General features: G+C 45.2%; 1 protein-coding gene across 1 annotated transcript in view; it reads right to left on the bottom strand.

The window, feature by feature from the left end:
• Positions 1–19,319, bottom strand: part of tnrc6c1 (trinucleotide repeat containing adaptor 6C1) — a 57,448-nt gene extending 38,129 nt beyond the window's left edge. The window contains exons 1-3 of the mRNA XM_083649636.1: positions 19,292–19,319; positions 7,917–8,019; positions 6,717–6,738 (exon numbers count right to left, since the gene is read on the bottom strand). Of these exons, the coding sequence (XP_083505762.1) occupies positions 6,717–6,738; positions 7,917–7,979 (85 nt within the window). The 5' untranslated portion in view covers positions 7,980–8,019; positions 19,292–19,319. The remainder of the gene's footprint in view (positions 1–6,716; positions 6,739–7,916; positions 8,020–19,291) is intronic.
• Between the last annotated feature and the right edge of the window lie 3,200 nt (positions 19,320–22,519).

The following is a 22,519-nucleotide window of genomic DNA, read 5'->3' as shown; positions in this document are numbered from 1 at the left end:
TCTGCCTACATCAGCCTGCTCCTCTCTGCTCCTCTCTGCCTACATCAGCCTGCTCCTCTCTGCCTACATCAGCCTGCTTCTCTCTGCCTACACAGGAGGTGGTGTAGTGTTACAATGGTACTCCGGCTCTTCCTGGAGCTCTCCTGTGACTGTTTACTTCAGCCTCCACACTAGCCCTGTTCTCCTGATCAGCTCCCAGTCTACCCTGCCTGCATTAGCATCTCATGGTTAAATACTAACAAGTACAAAATGAATAAAAAGCTCGCACACTGCAAGGGCTCCTAGTTTGTGTTTTTTATTTAAACACCCAAAAATGTCTGATGAAGAGCTTTGCTCGAAACGTCACTTTTTTGGGTGTTTAAAAAAAAAAAAAAACTAGGAGCCTTTGCAGTGTGCAAGCTTTTTATTCATTTTGTACTTGTTGTTCACCTTTGAGCTCAGCACCTGCCCAATCTGGTTTTTGGATGTGCGTGTATTCTCTCTGATACTAAATACTAACAAGACCATTAGGGGTATGGGCACAGTGCACTATGTACAAGTGTGTACTTTAAAAACAATGAACAAGGTACAAAATGTCAAATGTGACATGAGAGAGCAAAAATAAATAAATAAATAAATAAATCAGAGTAAAATGAGGTTATACGTATATGGAGAAAATAACACGCTAGAATGTGGAGTGTTGTTGTTATGAGGCGCAGCGGAAGAAAATAATTGTGCACATCACGGCCTAGTTTGAAGATAGGGAGAAAAACATATATAGGTCAATTGAGGCATGCAGTGAAACAACACAGATGAGAGAGACAGCAAACACGCTAAGGAAGCTAAGCTACATCACATTCATTAATGTGGCAAGCTGTGAGGGGCTGAGGGTGAGTCAGACTGCTGGAATAAAGGGGGCGGGGCATCTAGGTGATGACACACCGAAAATACTTGAAAAAGATGGTGGCAACTACAGGCTGAACGATGCGTCACCTCACGTCTCCTGTGTCAGAGCCAATAAGCTGCATATGAACACACCACAAACACCACAGCCAATGGGAAACTAGCATCATGTACATTATGCGCCTGTGTGAGACCAGATCGTGTCAACAAAGCAGCGTTTGCCTACCATTTCTCTCACTTAAACCGTTTCATAATAATATAGCTACTTTTTTTTTTTTTTTTTTTTACTTTTTATTGACAGTTGACAGATTATTACCATCACATACTTGCATTGTAGATATATACTGCCATAGGGTTTTGTTTTGAAAGAGAGATAAAAGAAAAGACAAAACCATAACAGCCGCAACAACAAAACAAACAAACAAAAACAAAAAACAAACAAAACAGGGAGTTGACTTTTCCTTATACGTTCATATTTGATCCAAAAAAATAAAATCTGGCCTAATGGGTGTTATATATTGAACCCAGCATTCCCATCTTGACGTAAATTGTTCTACTTTATGGTTGATAACAGCAGTTAGTTTTTCCATCTTATATACATGTATATCCATCGTAATATTCATCCATTCTTTCACTTTAGGGCTTTCCTGTGATCACCAGTTCCTGGTGAGAGCTTTTTTTACCAGCTACCAGCAATATATTAATCAAATATCGGTCTTCTTTCAACCACTCTTCAGATATACATCCAAAATAAATATAGCTACTTCTAATCCAGAATATGTCTGATAAAAAGTTGCAAATGGAACTGGCGTATGTCAGCCCTTGTCTGGTCTTTTTCTTGTGGAAGAAAGAGGCGAAGGTGGAGAAATAAGGAGAAACTGCACTAGATGGGTGATTTCATGCAGCGAGCTGAAGGGACTTTCCAGAAGGCACGTCGTCATGAACATATCTGTGTATTGGAATGATCAGATGAGATAAAGCTGGAAAGTGAGCAGAGTGTTTTGTGTGTGCCCTCTCTTCTCCTACACTGCTTCTCTCAACGACGACCCGACGCCCATTCAAAATGTTGAGTCAACGGTGCGGCCGAGACACACCGCAAATACTACGACCGACGCCCAGACATGGCCGACGCCGAGCATCGACCAATCAGCTGTATGTGTTGTCGGCTTTACACTGGCTCATTAACACAGCCTTCATGGAGAGAGGGGCAGGTTGAGGCGCTGTCCCTTGATGATAGACATTTCACACTTGCATGCAGCCACAACAAGACAACACAAAAGTCGACTTAGTCCTTTATGACTGAGAGAAACAGACTTAGTCCTTTATGACTGAGAGAAACAGAATTAGTCCTTTATGACTGAGAGAAACAGACTTAGTCCTTTATGACTGAGAGAAACAGACTTAGTCCTTTATGACTGAGAGAAACAGACTTAGTCCTTTATGACTGAGAGAAACAGAATTAGTCCTTTATGACTGAGAGAAACAGAATTAGTCCTTTATCACTGAGAGAAACAGAATTAGTCCTTTATGACTGAGAGAAACAGAATTAGTCCTTTATGACTGAGAGAAACAGAATTACCGTAGTCCTTTATGACTGAGAAAAACAGAATTAGTCCTTTATGACTGAGAGAAACAGACTTAGTCCTTTATGACTGAGAGAAACAGACTTAGTCCTTTATGACTGAGAGAAACAGAATTAGTCCTTTATGACTGAGAGAAACAGAATTAGTCCTTTATGACTGAGAGAAACAGAATTAGTCCTTTATGACTGAGAGAAACAGACTTAGTCCTTTATGACTGAGAGAAACAGACTTAGTCCTTTATGACTGAGAGAAACAGACTTAGTCCTTTATGACTGAGAGAAACAGACTTAGTCCTTTATGACTGAGAGAAACAGACTTAGTCCTTTATGACTGAGAGAAACAGAATTAGTCCTTTATGACTGAGAGAAACAGACTTAGTCCTTTATGACTGAGAGAAACAGACTTAGTCCTTTATGACTGAGAGAAACAGACTTAGTCCTTTATGACTGAGAGAAACAGACTTAGTCCTTTATGACTGAGAGAAACAGACTTAGTCCTTTATGACAGAGAAACAGAATTAGTCCTTTATGACTGAGAGAAACAGACTTAGTCCTTTATGACTGAGAGAAACAGACTTAGTCCTTTATGACTGAGAGAAACAGACTTAGTCCTTTATGACTGAGAGAAACAGACTTAGTCCTTTATGACTGAGAGAAACAGACTTAGTCCTTTATGACTGAGAGAAACAGAATTAGTCCTTTATGACTGAGAGAAACAGACTTAGTCCTTTATGACTGAGAGAAACAGACTTAGTCCTTTATGACTGAGAGAAACAGACTTAGTCCTTTATGACTGAGAGAAACAGACTTAGTCCTTTATGACTGAGAGAAACAGACTTAGTCCTTTATGACTGAGAGAAACAGACTTAGTCCTTTATGACTGAGAGAAACAGACTTAGTCCTTTATGACTGAGAGAAACAGAATTAGTCCTTTATGACTGAGAGAAACAGACTTAGTCCTTTATGACTGAGAGAAACAGACTTAGTCCTTTATGACTGAGAGAAACAGAATTAGTCCTTTATAACTGAGAGAAACACAATTAGTCCTTTATGACTGAGAGAAACAGAATTAGTCCTTTATGACTGAGAGAAACAGAATTAGTCCTTTATGACTGAGAGAAACAGAATTAGTCCTTTATGACTGAGAGAAACAGAATTAGTCCTTTATGACTGAGAGAAACAGACTTAGTCCTTTATGACTGAGAGAAACAGAATTAGTCCTTTATGACTGAGAGAAACAGAATTAGTCCTTTATGACTGAGAGAAACAGACTTAGTCCTTTATGACTGAGAGAAACAGAATTAGTCACAAACCTGACATAAGGATGCAGCAATTAACCAATTTCACTATTGACCGTGGTTTCAAACGTCACGGTTTTGTAAGCGTAAAGGCTCCGTTACGGGACATTATGATGGCACTATGGAAGCACTAGGGAAATGCAGAGACAATTAAAAGAAGAATAAAAAGATCACCCTTTGTCTATTTCAACAACACAATTTCACTTCCTAGTTGTCACAGACCACAAAACGTAATCACGCCTAGTAGGGTGTATGGGAAACGTAGTTAACCAATCTACTAACAGACAGCAGTGTGAATGTTTTGTAAACACATAAGTAGTGTTGCCACGGTTTTCGGTACTTCGGTACTACATTGTTTTCGGTACTTCGGTACCTGTTTTTGCATGGTACCGAGGGTATCGGTTTTTGTTTTTTTGTTTTTTCAATAAACAATACTTGAGGGCTACATGCCACTGGTGTTGCACTGTCTGCACTCACTGCCATACATAGTTGAATGTAAGAAGTAAGCAGAAGCACATTGTTTTGTTTTAAAGTTGAAGGCTACATGCCATTTGTTCATTGGGAATGGTTGCATACTTTAATAAAGGAGAATATGTTGAAGAAATATCAGTCTGTTTTTTTTTACCGTGGTACCGAAATTGGTACCGAGTACCGTGGAAATTCACTAGTACCGGTACCGACTACTGAATTATTGGTACCATGACATCACTACACATAAGAGCATAAACAAGAACGCCGTGAATTATCCGTAATGTTACGAAATAAATGAATGCATAATAAATAATCGTGATTCATGAAACTGTGATTTTTTCCCCCCTCTGACTATAATCGTACCATCAAAATCTTTAATGGTCTCATCCCTAACCTGACACACAGACCTGCTTGCCTGAACACAGCATTGGGCACAAGAACACAAAGACGCTGACTTGTGGTGACTTGTCCATCTTCTTGCTGCCATTAAAATGACAGTAAGGCCAAGAGGTCTACCTGAAGCTCTAATCAGATGACCCTCCTGCCTACCTGAAGCTCTAATCAGATGACCCTCCTGCCTACCTGAAGCTCTAATCAGATGACCCTCCTGCTTACCCGAAGATCTAATCAGATGACCCTCCTGCCTACCTGAAGCTCTAATCAGATGACCCCCCTGCCTACCTGAAGCTCTAATCAGATGACCCTCCTGCCTACCTGAAGCTCTAATCAGATGACCCCCCTGCCTACCTGAAGCTCTAATCAGATGACCCTCCTGCCTACCCGAAGATCTAATCAGATGACCCCCCTGCCTACCTGAAGCTCTAATCAGATGACCCTCCTGCCTACCCGAAGATCTAATCAGATGACCCTCCTGCTTACCTGAAGCTCTAATCAGATGACCCTCCTGCCTACCTGAAGCTCTAATCAGATGACCCTCCTGCCTACCTGAAGCTCTAATCAGATGACCCTCCTGCCTACCTGAAGCTCTAATCAGATGACCCCCCCCCATCCTAGCTCTTCCACGACCTGCTCCCATCTGCCTCCTCATCACCACAAGGCTGTCTTTTCAGGACTGACTGTCCATCACTCTCTCTCTAGCCAGTAGCCACCTCTTTCTGGTGATTATGAGCATTGGCAAAGGGACACAAAGAGAGAGACACAGAGAGAGAGAGACAGAGAGAGAGGGGGAGTCTGCAGCTGCTAAAGAGCAGGAGATCAGAACCTGCTAGGTAAGCACACCCTTCTCTGCAGAGGTCTCCTTTTATGGCCCTTTCTTCACCTCCCTTCCTCATGCCTGTCTCTTTTCTGTTGCACAAAAACTCTCTTGCTCCTTCAGTTCACCTCCCAGCTTTTTATGTATCTGACTGTCACTCCCCTTTCTTCTCTCCTGAGGTTGGTTTTCAGCTCCCTGGCCTCCTAGGCTTTTCTTCTCTCCTGAGGTTGGTTCTTCAGCGCTCTAGCCTCCTAGCCTCACCTGAGGAGCCCACGGGGAGGCCCGAGGAGCAGCTGCACGGTCCCCACGCTCATTAGTCTCCTACTGGCACCTGGCCTTCATTGGGGCTCAGGTAGTCGGGGCCACCTGGCCTGCTGCTGAATGTTTCCAGTTAGAATACGTTTGACCCTAATGAAAGCTAAGAATGTGTCATATGCAGCAAACAGCAGCTAACAGCGGTGAATAGCAGGCATGTTGTGGCTCACAGGCAAAAAAAAGAAATCCTGCACGAGCTTGGGATTATTCAGTTATCCATCTCATTAGGAGGATATGCAATCTAACCCCACACACACACACACACACACACACACACACACACACACCTTGATCAAGCATCTCATACATGCAGCAAGGTTCTGTGCAGACAAATGTGTCTAAGTACAGTTTAGCCTGTAAGGAGAAAGCTGTATGTGTGTGAGTGCATCATGTGCTGCTGTATATTACAGCACAGAGCAAAGGAACATTGAGCCTGGGAGGCAAAAACATGGTTGATGAAGAGATTATCTGAGGCACCAGGTGATGCCTACAGTAGGTACAGTATCATGTGAACTCACATTCTGTTTCGCTCCACGGATCAGTCTGGACTTACACCCCGCCGCCATTTCCCCTAATTAATTAGAACGTAACCGGCCAATCAGGGACGCCGCTGGCAAAGCAGCGGCATCTCCCAAAGCAACGAGCGGTAACGTTAACGTTAGTAGAGTAAACACAGTTACAGTGCAGTTACTGCAGAAATCGACTCGATAGCAACAATTAAACAAGAACGGCGGAAAAGACGTCTTCGCCGTTCGTTCCAAGTGGATTTGACGCCGCTGATTGGCTGAAGGAGTTATCCGTCAAGGCCAGTACTCCCGCCCACTGAAAGCATTATGAGCGGCTGAAGTCCAGACTGATAGGTAGAGCAAAACAGAATGTGAGGTCAAGTGATCAGGATGGGTTTACCAGGCGGTATGGAGTGCACAGCTCTTCAAAATAGTTAACCACGACTCACCTTTGGTTTTCTGATCTGTGGCCTGTAAAAAAAAAGGGGAAAAATACATTAACAACAGAACTGAATAGTCCAAATGAATTATGCATTAAGCATATTTCCTGCACGTAAGTGAAAAATGTAAATGTTGAGCCTTTAGAAGGCAGGAGGAGCATGTGAGTGCTATTGGCTGCTGTGCAGGCTGCATGGCAGCTCTGGAGCAAAGCAGCCTGGCCCACTGGAACAGAATGTTCAGGCCTGATCCTGTTAGCCTATTGTAATGCTAAATGGTTCATGTTCATCGCTCGACGGGGTGAAAGGGTTCATGGGGCTTGTAGTTAGAACGGGAGTAGAATAAGTGACAACGCCACATGTCAGACTTGTCTCAGACACGCACACATACTCATACATTCACTCATACAAACGCATGGAGGGTAAAGGAGACATGTAATACTGAGAGCGGTAGGTTAGCCTGTTAAGCCGACTGGATATAAACAAAAAGATGACCGAATGACTAAGCGGCTGTTCACACAGGAGACAAGACGTGTGTATTTCAGATCAGATCACTTTGGAAATGATGTCGAGAGCGCTTCCAATGCGCACAGACCAGCTGTGCTTTGTTTTGTTTTTCCCTGCTGTCACGCACAGTACAGTTCAGGACGCAACGATCACACGGTCGGGTAGCCAGCTAGTTTCGTCTGTTTGTTGTTGTTGATTGTGTTCGCACTAAACATGAAAGCCAGATTATTGGCAATTCTGGCAGCAGCGGAGGTTGAAGATCCCCCTGGCAGGAGACATTGACATTGACTAGCAGTGCGCTTTTCCTCCAAATGTTGAACTTTCTTCAGCTTGAGACGCCCAGAGCGCTCCGCCAAAGAACACTAGACGCCAAGAGCGCTTAAACGCCAGGTGCGTTCCTTGAAAGAGGAGCGCTCCTAGCGCATCCTTACCATAGAGAAAGAATTGCAGAAAGACGCTGGCTTCTGAAATACACACGTCCTGTCTGACTCTGAACAGCCCATAACAACGTACAGAGGAGGTGTAGAGGTGGGGGGTTGGAGGGCAGAGATGGGCACTAGTGTGGCGTAAACTGATCTCACCATGTGGCTTTCTATAAACCACTAAGCAATGGCAACTGAAGCAACCTGCCCAGGTCAAAATAGGAATGCGTGTCTCTGAGTGGAGACGGAGGGCAGCAGCCACAACACTTTACCACAAGCTCACCTTTTTCTGAGCAGCGTCCTTCTTTTTCTTCTCTTCTTGCTTTTTCTTTTTCTTTTCTTCCATCAAATGGTTCTCTTCTCGTATTCCTCGCTTCTTCTCACGGCTGGAAAGAAGAAGAAGAAGAAGAAGAAACATACGTTATTATGATGACAAAAACATGCAGAAGAGGAAGGCACTCAGCAGGTGAACACCTGCCACTGGGATTTCTTTACATTCATTTAGCTGCAACCCAAGGAAATCAATGGTCCTGCGCTCAAAGGAAATCTATGCCGTCAATGACAGACTTGCAAAGTTGAGTCACTCTGATGTTACTGCTGTTGGAACACTTGCCCAATAGAGTCACTCTGATGTTACTGCTGTTAGAACACTTGACCAATAGCCATTAGTCACCCAGGCACAGCAATAAGGCTCTGTTTGGCTTTTTTGCACTGGAACCTGACTGACTTGACACACTGTAACACAAGATGTTTTGGACGTAGTTCAGTGGGTCTTTGGGACTGGTTCTGGAAGCTATTAGGGAGGCCTTGCAGGTCTGGCGTAGCTGGGGCCAATGAGACGAGGCCCCCATTCACTAGACTCCACCACCACGCAGCCAATCAGCTCGTAGCCCACAGCTCCCAGCAGCACAAACAGTGTGTGTGCAGACCGCAGTAAAAACAGAACCTGTCAGTTTCAGGAACATGCATCTAAACTCCGTGCCCACCGTTCAGCCTGAAGCCCATTTGTCTCTCTCCCCGGACCTCCCCCCCCCAGACACGTCTCTAAACTTACCTCATTATGCCCAATTCAGAGAGGAGACGTGTCTGCCATGGACACACACACACACACACACACACACACACACACACGTAAAAAAAACAACCTGACACTGCCCCATTGTTTGGTATGAAGTGAATCCAGTGGAGAGTTGAGTATATATTTAGCCTAGTCTTGGCATGTGTCTACACTTACAAAAAATAAAAAGGCTAGCGGCGGGCGCGCTTTTTAAGGACAGAGAGAAGAGAAACTAGCCTGGCTGGAAAAATACATAAAGTGGGATTGAGTTGCTTAAACCTTAAATGTGATCTGCACATAAAAAACCATCAGCTCTTCCACCAGCCAAGCCTGATGCTGCTGCAGGCGACAGTGATGTGTACCGTCGTACCACTGCCTGGCAACAGGCACTCGCCGAGGCCCTGCTGAGCAGCCAGGTGGAGATAGATAGATAGATAGACCGTGGTGTGGTTGCAGAGGTTCAATAGGCCTAATGGAGAGCTTGGACAGAGGAGAGAAACGCTGAACTCTGGGGCACTTTACACGAGGACGGTTTCCTATGGAAACGGGGAATTATTTCATCGTTAGTGCCTCCCGTTAAGACGGCGACGGCGAATTTGCGCTTAGGAAACGACACATTTTGAAACCACCCTCTAGAGTGGAATTGTTGGTGACGCTTCCCGCTGAGCGCTCCATGTAATCGGTTAGAAACGATAGTCTTCCCAGAAACTCTGACGTGCCTGCACACGCGACACACGCTTGGCAACATTCAGAATTAAGCTACACTGCGGCCGACTTCAGTTACATGTTCATAACGAGCGTTACTGCTGCTGCGAGGAGCCGATGGCTGTACCCGGTCGGCATTTAACGTTAGGCAAGCACATCGACAGTGTTTTCTCACTGCAGCCTACACAGTAGACAGTGTGAGCACAGCCAGCGCTCCCGATCCTCGCTGCTCGTTAAAGATTTCCAAATAGGCTTATTCTGATAAACTGGTCACATCTATGTAACGTTCTCACCCGAAGAATACAACTTTAAAACAGTTTGGTATTTTTAGCTTGAAAACAGCTTTTTGGCAAGTCTAAAAATTACTACGGTAGCCGTAATCTACTTCCGTGTCTAAAACCCAGAAAGACGATTACGAAATGACGTCATGTAGAAGCGTCCGTGGAGTGACGAGCAACGCCCCGTTGACCATCACAATGCCACCTAGCGACCTGGCATGTACATTACGGCGTTTTAAAAATTCAACAGCGCTCATGTAAAGGCCCCCTCAGACAAGCATCGTACATTAAAGTGCCAATTACAGCTTCCCAATTAAGCATCAGAGTGAGGAGGGCACTCTGTCCAACTGGGAGTGTGGGCTGATGGAGCGTGGGCTGATGGAGCGTGGGCTGATGGAGCGAGGGCTGATGGAGCGTGGGTTGATGGAGCGTGGAGCGTGGGCTGATGGAGCGAGGGCTGATGGAGCGTGGGCTGATGGAGCGAGGGCTGATGGAGCGAGGGCTGATGGAGCGTGGGCTGCTGATGGAGCGTGGGCTGATGGAGCGTGGGCTGATGGAGCATGGGCTGATGGAGCGTGGGCTGCTGATGGAGCGTGGGCTGCTGATGGAGCGTGGGCGGCTGATGGAGCGTGGGCGGCTGATGGAGCGTGGGCTGATGGAGCGTGGGCTGATGGAGCGTGGGCTGATGATGGAGCGTGGGCTGATGGAGCGTGGGCTGATGGAGCGTGGGCTGCTGATGGAGCGTGGGCTGATGGAGCGTGGGCTGATGGAGCGTGGGCTGATGGAGCGTGGGCTGATGGAGCGTGGGCTGATGGAGCGTGGGCTGATGGATGGAGCGTGGGCTGATGGAGCGTGGGCTGATGGATGGAGCGTGGGCTGATGGAGCGACGGGCCAGACTCACTCGGCCTAAGTAGATGAAGCAATGCAGTGTGTGTCTCACATGCATTATGTCTCTCTCTCATAACAGTGTGAGAGAGCGACAGAACAAATAGAATACAGCTCCAGCTCCATACACGTCAAACAATAATATCAAATCAAATATGAGCGCAATCCTGCTCCTTAAGACATTACAGCTATATAAACAACTTTTGACACATCTGAGGCGCAGACTGGTGCCTTCAAAACATCAAACATAAAGCGCCCTCCTACGTTGTTGCTACTGTAGCATTTAACACAAACAAACAGCTACTGAAGTCTACCACCAATCAAGCAGGTGTCACAAAGCAACACTGAACTGGAAACAAACAACTGACAATGAAATAATCAATTAGGCTCAGATCATTCTAATAGCAAAACAGCTAAGGCTGGGTTTTGCTTGATATTTTTTGGCACCAGGACTGATAGCAGCACCTTGAATTAAAAATGTTTGTTCTTTTTTTTTATACCAATGTCGAACCAAATGTGATACTGTTAGGTTTTCCTTTTCCATTAAAAAAAAATCCATTCAAATCTCACAGTCACACTGCCTCATAGATTAGAACCAATTGAAATGATTGGACTGCTGCAGTGAAACACTTGTCATGTGCCATCATAGATTGGCAATAGATCAATAAGCAACTCAGTCATGATGAAGCACCACCCAACATCAGCCCGACTTCTACACATCCTCATCGATATGTGCTGAACAGAATCCAAAACAAAGAATGAAAGACGACATTGTGAACATATCCGATCAGATAGCTCAGTGTGTGGACTCTTTCTTCAGGGTAGGCTTTTACTAGAGGAGAATGAGATCTGGTAATAATGTAGCTGTAACCGGAGTGATTCAGTGATTTCACTATCATGCAGATGCAGATCAACAATAATTCTGATTATGAGGGAGCCTGCTTCCCCACAGTAGTATAAGTCAGCAGATAAATAATGATGTGTGGTCCAATCTCCTGTGTTCTACATCCGTTCTAATCCCGTCCAGATGCTGTGTGATTCATTCATACATTACAAGATACGTTCTGTAGCAGACAGCAATGATGCACCCCCTCAATCATTTATGGGAGTAATGAAGTCATAGATGTGTCATCCAGACTATTCAAATGACCAACATACAACAATGCACTAAATCACATTACCAACTTTGTCCTACAATACAAATGAATTTTACTTATTTTTTTGGTTCTTGTTGACATACAAGTCAACAAAATATTGATTTGTCAAAGACAAATAGAAAGCTCATTAGACTCACTTTGAAAGATGGAAAATTCAATATTCTCCATTACATTTCTCTAAAGTTAACAAATGTCATCAAAAAGCCTGAAAAGATCAGTATATTAGCCCACTCTTCCACTGGGCCTCCTCACATAATGATGTTGTGTTACCACGAGCGGAGCGCTGGTGTCTTCACTGTGTGGAAGAGGGCAAAACTGTTAGCCTAAATAAGCCAATGCTGCAGCACTCTAAGCCAGTTGGTCCCAACCAGCAGCAGTGAAAAGGACAGCTAAGCTATAAATAGAGTCTCTTTGTAATTGGACTATAGTCCAGGTTGTGGTGGGCCTGAGATTAGGTGGCTGGAATTTGCTTCAAATCGGCGACACACACCACCATACTCACACCCACAGATTCACATCATAAATATTTATTTTCTGACACCGAGAGGTTGGTATGAAGCCTGCTGGTGCAGCTGCCTGGCTAAAAATAGCCGGCGCTGCGCCTCTCAAAGGCAGCAGAGGGGCTCGTGTCATGTCGGATCAGAGGAGAAGAGAGATGGTCCACTTCATGTGAGCTGCTGACCCGGCAGGGCAGAGAGTTCACAGCAAGGCCTTTCAAATGATGTCAGTTTAAGACACATTTGGCCTCTGTGCAGGTCAGGACAGAGAGAGCCTCTCTTGACCAGGGCAGAGAGAGCCTCTCTTGACCAGGCCAGAGAGAGCCTCTCTTGACCAGGCCAGAGAGCCTCTCTTGACCAGGACAGAGAGAGCCTCTCTTGACCAGGGCAGAGAGAGCCTCTCTTGACCAGGCCAGAGAGAGAGCCTCTCTTGACCAGGGCAGAGAGAGAGCCTCTCTTGACCAGGGCAGAGAGAGAGCCTCTCTTGACCAGGGCAGAGAGCCTCTCTTGACCAGGGCAGAGAGAGAGCCTCTCTTGACCAGGGCAGAGAGAGAGCCTCTCTTGACCAGGACAGAGAGAGCCTCTCTTGACCAGGGCAGAGAGAGAGCCTCTCTTGACCAGGACAGAGAGAGCCTCTCTTGACCAGGGCAGAGAGCCTCTCTTGACCAGGGCAGAGAGCCTCTCTTGACCAGGGCAGAGAGAGAGCCTCTCTTGACCAGGGCAGAGAGAGAGCCTCTCTTGACCAGGGCAGAGAGCCTCTCTTGACCAGGGCAGAGAGAGAGCCTCTCTTGACCAGGGCAGAGAGCCTCTCTTGACCAGGGCAGAGAGCCTCTCTTGACCAGGACAGAGAGAGCCTCTCTTGACCAGGGCAGAGAGCCTCTCTTGACCAGGGCAGAGAGCCTCTCTTGACCAGGGCAGAGAGAGAGCCTCTCTTGACCAGGGCAGAGAGCCTCTCTTGACCAGGCCAGAGAGAGCCTCTCTTGACCAGGGCAGAGAGAGAGCCTCTCTTGACCAGGGCAGAGAGAGCCTCTCTTGACCAGGACAGATAGAGCCTCTCTTGACCAGGGCAGAGAGAACCTCTCTTGACCAGGGCAGAGAGAGAGCCTCTCTTGACCAGGACAGAGAGAACCTCTCTTGACCAGGGCAGAGAGAGAGCCTCTCTTGACCAGGGCAGTCTTTTCATGTCCAAACTGTTAACATCTGCATGGCTTGGGTACATGTGGACCCCTTGGACCCACGCTAGAGATTAGAGTGATGCTGACAGACTGGTGGCAACAGAGCTGAACAGGCTACATCAATTTGGGAGCTGTGATGGAGTTCCAGTCTTTCTGTCGTAGCAGGCTAAGCTAAGCTAATGGCACAGCTCGCGTCAACATGAAGGACGCACGCCAATGAGCTCAGTGCTGTGGTGGAATTACACCCTCCTGTCAAAACAACAGGATTAGAGCCGGGTGTCCCTCTTCAAAGCAGACAGTCGCTCTGCTGACAAAGGAAGGCAGAGGAGAAATAACAATGCAATCAGAAGGGGAAGAGACCAAGGACAAGGCCATAAAAGCAGGTGTAAAATAGCGTGGCAGAAATGGAGCGGAGAGGTGACTCGTCACATCCATCCTGCCGTGGATGTGATGTGATGTGGATGTGATGTGATGTGGATGTGATGTGGATGCGATGTGGATGCGATGTGGATGGGATGTGATGTGATGTGGATGTGATGTGGATGTGATGTGGATGTGATGTGGATGTGGATGTGGATGTGATGTGGATGTGATGTGGATGTGGATGTGGATGTGGATGTGGATGTGATGTGGATGTGATGTGGATGTGATGTGGATGTGATGGGATGTGATGTGGATGTGATGTGGATGTGATGGGATGTGATGTGGATGTGATGTGGATGTGATGTGGATGTGATGGGATGTGAACATGCCTTGCTGCTGCCCCACATTGGAGGGGAGGGAGGTGAGGGGACTCATGCACAGCCATTGATGAGGCTAGGGGGGGGGGTGGTTTGTGGGGAGGGGGGGAGGGGTGCTAGACGGCAGTCACTGGGCACAGAGCCAGGAATGCCAGCGCTGCAAGACAAACAAGAGCACGGTGAGCCTTTGGGAGAACGCTCGCTACGCAACGCTAGCAACCGCAGCATCAGCCACCGCCGCTACTGTATGGCAGAATGTGCTGCCCCCTCTACTCTCCTGCCCAATCGGACGCTAGGCTTCCTAAACCTCTGACATGCCACACATTGCCACAGGGTCCAGTATTCAAAACACACAGCCTCTAAAAGAAAAGGCTAACACTAACACGAATTATAGTATATACAATATATAGTATATAAAAACACAGTAGCTGGCATCTACATTATAGCGTAGTTGTAGATATGATTTGTGCCATTTGCTGGTGAAGAAGCACTCTGCTAGAATGTGGTCAAAGGTACATAGTGGTAATATCTCTCACACACACACACACACACACACACACACACACACACACCTAAGACCAAAACAGTGAATGTAAGTTACGGTATGAAATTTCACAGTACAGTATGTATCTAACAAAATACCATGGTTTCCCCCACAGGGGATAATAAAAGTATACAAATAGAAATGTACAGTATTTCATTTCAGTATTATTTTTTTCAATTGATTCCCGCCCTTTAATACATTTTTGTCTTCAGTCTGAATGAACAATTTTTATTGAGTGCTGCGTGAGAAGTGAGTGAGATGTTCTAGGCTAGCACTCTGCAGTGTAGGGTAGATCTGCAGTGTAGGGTAGGCCTGCAGTGTAGGGTAGATCTGTAGTGTAGGGTAGGCCTGCAGTGTAGGGTAGATCTGCAGTGTAGGGTAGGCCTGCAGTGTAGGGTAGACCTGCAGTGTAGAGTAGACCTGCAGTGCATGGTAGACCTGCAGTGTACTGTAGACCTGCAGTGCATGGTAGGCCTGCAGTGCATGGTAGACCTGCAGTGTAGGGTAGACCTGCAGTGCATGGTAGGCCTGCAGTGTAGTGTAGACCTGCAGTGCATGGTAGGCCTGCAGTGTAGGGTAGACCTGCAGTGCATGGTAGGCCTGCAGTGTAGGGTAGACCTGCAGTGCATGGTAGACCTGCAGTGTACTGTGGGCCTGCAGTGTAGGGTAGACCTGCAGTACATGGTAGGCCTGCAGTGCAGGGTAGGCCTGCAGTGTAGGGTAGACCCTGCAGTGCACGATATGAGCGAATTCTGCGATGTGCAATAACATTTCTCAATATTGCGATGACGATATGACTTGCGATAAACAAATATTGAAGTAATATGCATATTAGCTAAACAGTTCCTATATCTTTCTGCGTTAATACTGCTAACATAGGCCCCAAACATTGAATAGCCTTTGCCCACTGAATAAAAAAATTAAATGCACACTGACTCCAGCTGAACCTACACACAGCGTGTTCGGGCTTTGGCACCGGGGCGGAGTGCACCGCTGCAAGGGAAAGGTGTACGCTGGATTTACAACACAAGACAAAACGAACACATGCTGAGTGTGAATGCATGACACGTGTAAATAAAATCACTTTTGTTATTCATTGCGTTTTAGGCACTGTTTGCGATGTGTTTATTGCGCATGTTCATATTGCGATGACGATGAAAATATGATTAATTGTGCAGCCCTAGTGTACTGTTGTCATTATACTTATCAATACAAAAAAATTGAAACGGATACATGACTCATTTGCAACAGGTATCGTAGACGTAGTATCAATATGTATCGATCGATCCTAAAAAAAAAAATCGTCATTTGCAACAGTATGGATAGTACCAGCAGTGCTTTAACTGAAAAATCAAACATACTGATTTTCCCCTCCCATAGCATCTGTTGCTTCAACAAGCTCAAAGAGTTCTGGTGACTAGAGCAGGGCTAATCTGCTGTGTAAGTGTCAAGTTTTTAATGGGTGTTATCAGGCCTAGATTATGGAGAGAAGCATGTGTCTGACTGTCCACCTGTCTTCATTTATTGTTCTGCCTCTTGATGTGTTGTCATCTACCCCCCCCCCCGTGGTATCGAAAATGGTATCGATTGAGTATCGATTAGGGATGGGCATCGAATTTCGAATTTTCGAATAATCGTTGTTATTATCAAGGTCGACTTTTATTATTGAAATTCGAAATTCGAAAAAAAAAAAAAAAAAAAAAAAAAAATTTGAGTGAAATGTTGCATTGTCTCCCCTGATTCTAAGTATAGTCAAATCGCTATAAGCATTTTAAGCAAGGTTTATGGAAAAATGAATGGCGGATGAAATCCCATGAAGAGGGAGAGGGGGTGACTTTGGCACCCCTTTGGCACTCAGACCTGAGCCTACTAAATATTTAATGAACCACAACCACTCATGATTGTCAAAACTGTTTTTTATTTTCGAAAATGTCAATGTAAAAAAAATTAAAAATGTAAAAAAAAAAAAAAAAAAAAAATTTTTTTTTTTTTTTTACATTTTTTCGAAATTCGAATTAAATTCGAATTTGGCCAGCGAATTTCGAATAGTGTTTTTGCTAGAAATGCCCATCCCTAGTATCGATATTTTCCTGGGTATCTGTATCGAAGTTCTAGTATCATGAGAACCCTAGTGTCCTCCATCCCGCTAACAGTGAAATGACTTCTTAAATTGTTTGAAGATTTAAAAATGGCCAGGTAAGCACTGTCTTTGTGCTCTGCAAAGAGGATTTCACTCTCTAAAGTAGGTGAAGTTATTCACATTGTTGTCATGTTAACGCTTTCCGACCTGGTCTAATGACAAGGAAAAGAACGATTTCATACGCTGCACTAGTGGCACTCTGAACAGACCCTAAAATAACTTGTATATATGGACACACTCCAAAGGCAAATGCCTCCAGTCCCAATGTCTGTCCTCTGCTCTGCCAGTAATGGGAACACTTTCACGAGCCTGGTCGACAATTTATTGGTCCAATGGATCAAAGAACGTCCCTAACAAACGTCTTATTAGACTCCAATCACGTAGTCCTCTCACGGTTTCCACATTTGTCTTCATAAAACAAAACACGGAGCAGTTGCGTGGAGTAATAGCTTGTACGTAAGAGAAAGCTCACATAGCTCTGAGCTAAATTAAGACTGATCGTGTTCAGCAGATTTATATTACTGGAAAGGACGACTAGGAAAGTTTTCACAGTAGCATTTATGTAAAAATACTGCCATAAGAGTGACACTCCATTATTGAGAATAAGATTTTGTCCAAACACTAAAAATGATGGGCGTACTGCTAATAGCCATAGTTGTAGAAGAGCTGGCAACTACCTGTCCAGCATTCAGAATCTCAACAGGACAAATGTAGCTAGTGTTCCTGCTAACTAACATTCTCAAAGCAGCTTAAAGATGAAAACTCATTTAAATAACAGCCATAAACTTGATTTCACATAACGCTAACTCGGTATTTCGTAAATATCGAGTTAGCATGAAATAAAGTGATTTCCTCTGTGGACCCCAGCTAAGCATCTGATCACCGACACCAAACACCTCACCAAACCTAATGACACAATCTGGCACAAAGCCTCACAGCCTTGCAGTACAGCACTGTGCAAAAGGCCGTCAAGAGTCTAAAGTGAATGCGAGGCTATGACCTAAGCCGTATAGTAATCAGAGCATTTAGTGGCCTCTTTTTGTTATCAAGCCCCCTTTGGCGCCTCTCTGTGAATACACTGCCCCTTTCACAGGCTTGGGTGCTGACATGGGCCCCTGACCCAGTGAGGGGAGGGAGAGAGAGAGAGAGAGAGAGAGAGAGAGAGAGAGAGAGAGAGAGAGAGAGAGAGACCCCCCTCCCTCCCTCCCTCCCACCACCACCACAACCACCCCTTCATCCACTGCCAGGCCCAAACCCAAATTAGGGACTCTTAACATATTAGTACAATCAGCGGGCCTCAAGGCTTGCATCAGCCTGTCATCTTCATGCATCTGGGTGCTGGGCTGGCATCCTCAAGCATATCTGCATGACACTCCTGAAGAGTGTGTGTCACTGTATGATGTCAAGTGGGAGCAGGCAGGCAAAAGTGATGACAGTTCTCTTTGGTGACGGGAATACAGGAAGAGGTTCATGGTTCATGCATCCTCCCGTGGTTTACACAACACCCTGATGCCCCAAGCATTAGGCAAACCCCTACAGTAGCTAGTCACATTTCCTATGGCTATAATAACCAGTCAGCCTAGAATTAATAACAGCAACTCCAACGTTAGATGGAAGCAGGGATCCAGGGAATCGACGGCTCCAAAAAGGATAGCAGTCTCTCTAATCTCAGCATTATGAGGACATTCATTCTGTATGTCCTGCCTACACAGCTAGCTAATGTTACCTCAAAACATTTTGACAATATGATTGAAGGTCATTATAGCTACTAAACTGTTCGGTAATACGTGCTGAAGCCCTGAGCATTCATTCAGCGACGAAAAAACATAACTATCTAGCCAACTTGGTGACCAACTTGTAAAGAATACGGCTGGGATTGCAATTTCAACTCTACTGTAACTGGACAGAAGTACAGAAGGTAAACTCGGCTTGCTAATGCGTTTAGTGGCAGTCAGGTGAAGCAGGCTAGCTCGCTAACGTTAGATCCAAGCTTTCATTGCAGTTTGGGGCACGTGCAAATAGACAGCAACACAATCAATGTCAACTCTCATCAATTAATGCAATAACAAACGCTCGACCAATGACTGCCATGCATAGGCTGCATGGATAATTGGAACCGTGCAGCCACTAAAGCTAGTAGCTAAGCTAACTATTCCAAGTTACCATCGACTGATGAGAAGAGAAGAGAAAACGAAGGAAAAAGTGCAGTATCCTTGCTGCTAACATGCTTAATATAAAAATACTAAGCATTTCCAATCTGCCACAGAAAGACGCAATAAAACGCACTGGCAGCGAGATAACACTGATGTCAAAGTGGGCTGAACAACTGAAAATCTTTTTACCAGACTCGATATAACTTGCGTCTAAAAAGCCCATCTACGACCTTAGTAAATCCTGAATATTTTGCTCAGTGGAAAGCAAACGGGTCCAGCATTATCGCGCTAACGTTATATGCACCATAGGGATTAGTAATTCCTACCATGAAGTGTTCAGTGGGTTCTCGTTGACGGCGGTGCCACTGCAGCCATTTTGTAGTAACTGAGCGAAGCAGCAGCACCAGACGCTTGAATCGGTGGCAACGGGGGGCGGGGCTTCGCCGAGCCACGTGACCTTCAATAACAAACAAACTGGTCCCTCTTCCCAACTCCGCCTCCCCCCGTTTCCATGACAACAGCAGTCCCTCCATCTCTCCCCTCTCTGCCTCAGCAACTGCCAGTGCCTCTAAACAGGAGCTGTGCATGCAGACTTACCAATAGCCTCCACACTTTTCACAGGCAGAGAAGAAAGCAAATAAACTGCAAGTCGGCAATTTGCAAGGGGAATGTGAATCATCCAATGGCGATCAATAAAGTAGAATAATTAAAGTTAATTGCTCCTGTACTATGGACTCGTACAGCATTTTCACCAACAGAGGGCACACTTTCTACAAAACATTAAGCTCAAAACTCAAAACACAAAATCATAGGCCCTAACCTTGGTGTTTTACTCTTCCACCTCCTGACATACCTCATTGTGCTACTGTTACATTGCGGTATGTTATAGGCCAGAGGTGCCGAAATTCTTTCCTATGAAAGGTCAAAAATTAATCTCGATGGAGGGCCGTGGGCCAAAAATACATATTGATGTTATGTGAAAATTTCAAATTACATTACATTAAAATGTATTATATTTCATAGACAATTTACATTCTACATATAAAATACATTTTCAAAATAATAAAAACATTATTAGAAGTTTTATTTAAAAAGCTTAAACATTTTCAAAGGGAAATACACCTTTCTGACAGAAAGGGCATGCAACTCAAGGTGCGCAACCCTAGCCCATTCTCATTCAGATATCTTGAGATGAGGTCAAGGGACCCCTTTGAAAATGACCATGCCAATTTTTCCCCTGGCCAAAATTTTGTCTAACTTTGGAACGTTCTTTAGCCGACATGCTAGGTTGACATGGTTGGTACCAATCGATTCCTTAGGTCTTCTAGTTTCATATGGTATAAGATAAGAACCATCATGCTAGCTTTAAAAATTAGCCCGCCACAGCCTCCGAAAGACAGTAATATTAGCCGCCAAAACAAACAAGGGTGGGCCAAACTTGGCCCGCGGGCGCCAAATGGGTCAGCCTGGTTATAGGCTATTAATACACGTGTCATCTTGCAGGTTGATATGTGCATATAAAATTTAATCCCCCCCCCAGACCTACAAACTTTCAGTGTTTCTTGGCAGGGTGTAAAAGGCAAAATGTATACTTGAGTCCTAGACCTTTCATTCTCTCTACCCACTCAATTCTTTTAGGGTCATGGGTGGCTCATACTCATCATATTGGAGGTGGATTCCACTGACTGGTCGATATCCAATTCTGGGCAGGAATTATAGCCAGGCCAAAAGGCCGGTGTCGTGGATGCTCCAGAGTGTGGCCGCAATGCCCCTTCTACCCACACGGCCAATTTGGCACGCCATGTTTTGCACTGGCCGTTGTGCCTTTAGAGGAAAGCTGCAGATTTGTAATTTAAAACTACACTTGACGCAGCAAATAAAGATAACAAACTCACGTTTTCCAGTGTCTCTGTTCGGCTTGAGCAGAACTAGTGTGTTTAAGATTTAACATTCAAGATTCAGGGGGCATCCCAGTGGCTCACCTGGTAGAGTGTGTACCACAAAGGCTTAGTCCTTCGTGCGGCCGACCCACGTTCGAATCCAACCTGTGGTCCTTTGCCATATGTCAACCCCTCTCTCTCTCTCCCCACCCTCCCTATCTGCCTAATGTGCTATCAAATAAAGGCAAAATGTGTATATATACAGTATATACTGTAGGGGCCAATATTGTCCTGATATATTGGCAAATTGATATAGCCCTCCACACTAATTCAAAATGGGCCATGCAATGGGCAATGCTATGTTTCAGGTAGACAGTGGGCAGTGGCAGGGCCGTAGCTAGCTATGAGGACGGGGAGGTCCGGACCTCCCCTAATATTTCAGCCTGCCAAAAAAAAAAAAAAAAAAAAAATTTTTTTTTTTTTTTTTTTTTTTGCAGGCCAGGCCAGGCCACTCACTGAACAGCAGGCCAGGCGCCGCCTACTGGTTTACTAGTGGTTTTATTACTTTATTCAGGTTTAAACTGGGTGCATCTCATTGTAAAATTGGACTTGGCCCAAATTGGGCTTCAAACGGCCCAAATCAGGCTTCAAACGGCCCAAATCTGGCTTTAAACGACCCAAATAGGGCTTCAAACGGCCCAAATCTGGCTTCAAACGGCCCAAATTGGGCTTCAAACGGCCCAAATTGAGCTTCAAACGCTGAATAATGACATCACAACAGTATAATCCTAATGTTGATTTAAAATGATATATTACTCTAAATATGGCTTAAAAAGGGGGGAAAAAAACCTCAATTTTTTTGACGGGCGCCGCCGAATCCGCCTCCCCTTGCTGGACCTCCCCTATTTCGGAACCCTGGCTACGGCCCTGGGCAGTGGTTCTCAAAGTTGGGTCAGGGGACCTGCATGGATCCTTGAGGGGGCTCCAGGGGGTCCCCAGCAAAAAGGCGAATAATTTATTTTCACCATAATTTAATCCATAACAAGTAACACAATGACAGAATGTATATGACTATTTTGGTCATGTGTTTCATACACTTTGTGTAATAAAACATCTTAAAGCTAAAATCTTATCAAATGGGGGACCGTGATCTAATTTATGTCAGTTTAGGGGTCATTGACATGAAAAAGATTGAGAACCACTGCTGTACAGAACATGAGCTGATGTATGGGAAGCTGGCTATAATAGATGAGCTTTGAGACAATTAGATTACTCTAGCCGTGCAATCAGTCAAAGAAAACAACAATGAACCTAGTCCCACAAGTAGTCACTTGTAGTCACTTGAGCAATCCCCTGCACACTTGTGGCTTGGTGAAAAGAAAATGAGGAAGAAGAACAAATAGGATTGGAGTGCCTGTCGGGCCAATCACAGCTCAGTGAGCCAGATCTGTGGCTGAATAAATAGCCTGGTCTGTGTCTCATTAGCTGCCACTGATGTCCAGCCTAAATGAGACTGCAGGAGCATCTGATAGCGAGACAAATGCATCGGGCCACACATCAAATGGTGAACACGACACACACAAGAAACTATGAATCTGATCACAAAGCAGGCGGGTTGCCGCAGTGTGCTGGCAATTAAAGGACCATCTGTACTTGGTGTGACACCCATATGGA

This window comes from Poromitra crassiceps (assembly GCF_964638095.1).
Source record: "Poromitra crassiceps genome assembly, chromosome: 13".
Classification (NCBI taxonomy): Eukaryota; Metazoa; Chordata; class Actinopteri; order Beryciformes; family Melamphaidae; genus Poromitra; species Poromitra crassiceps.
This window is presented reverse-complemented; position numbering and strand designations above follow the sequence as displayed.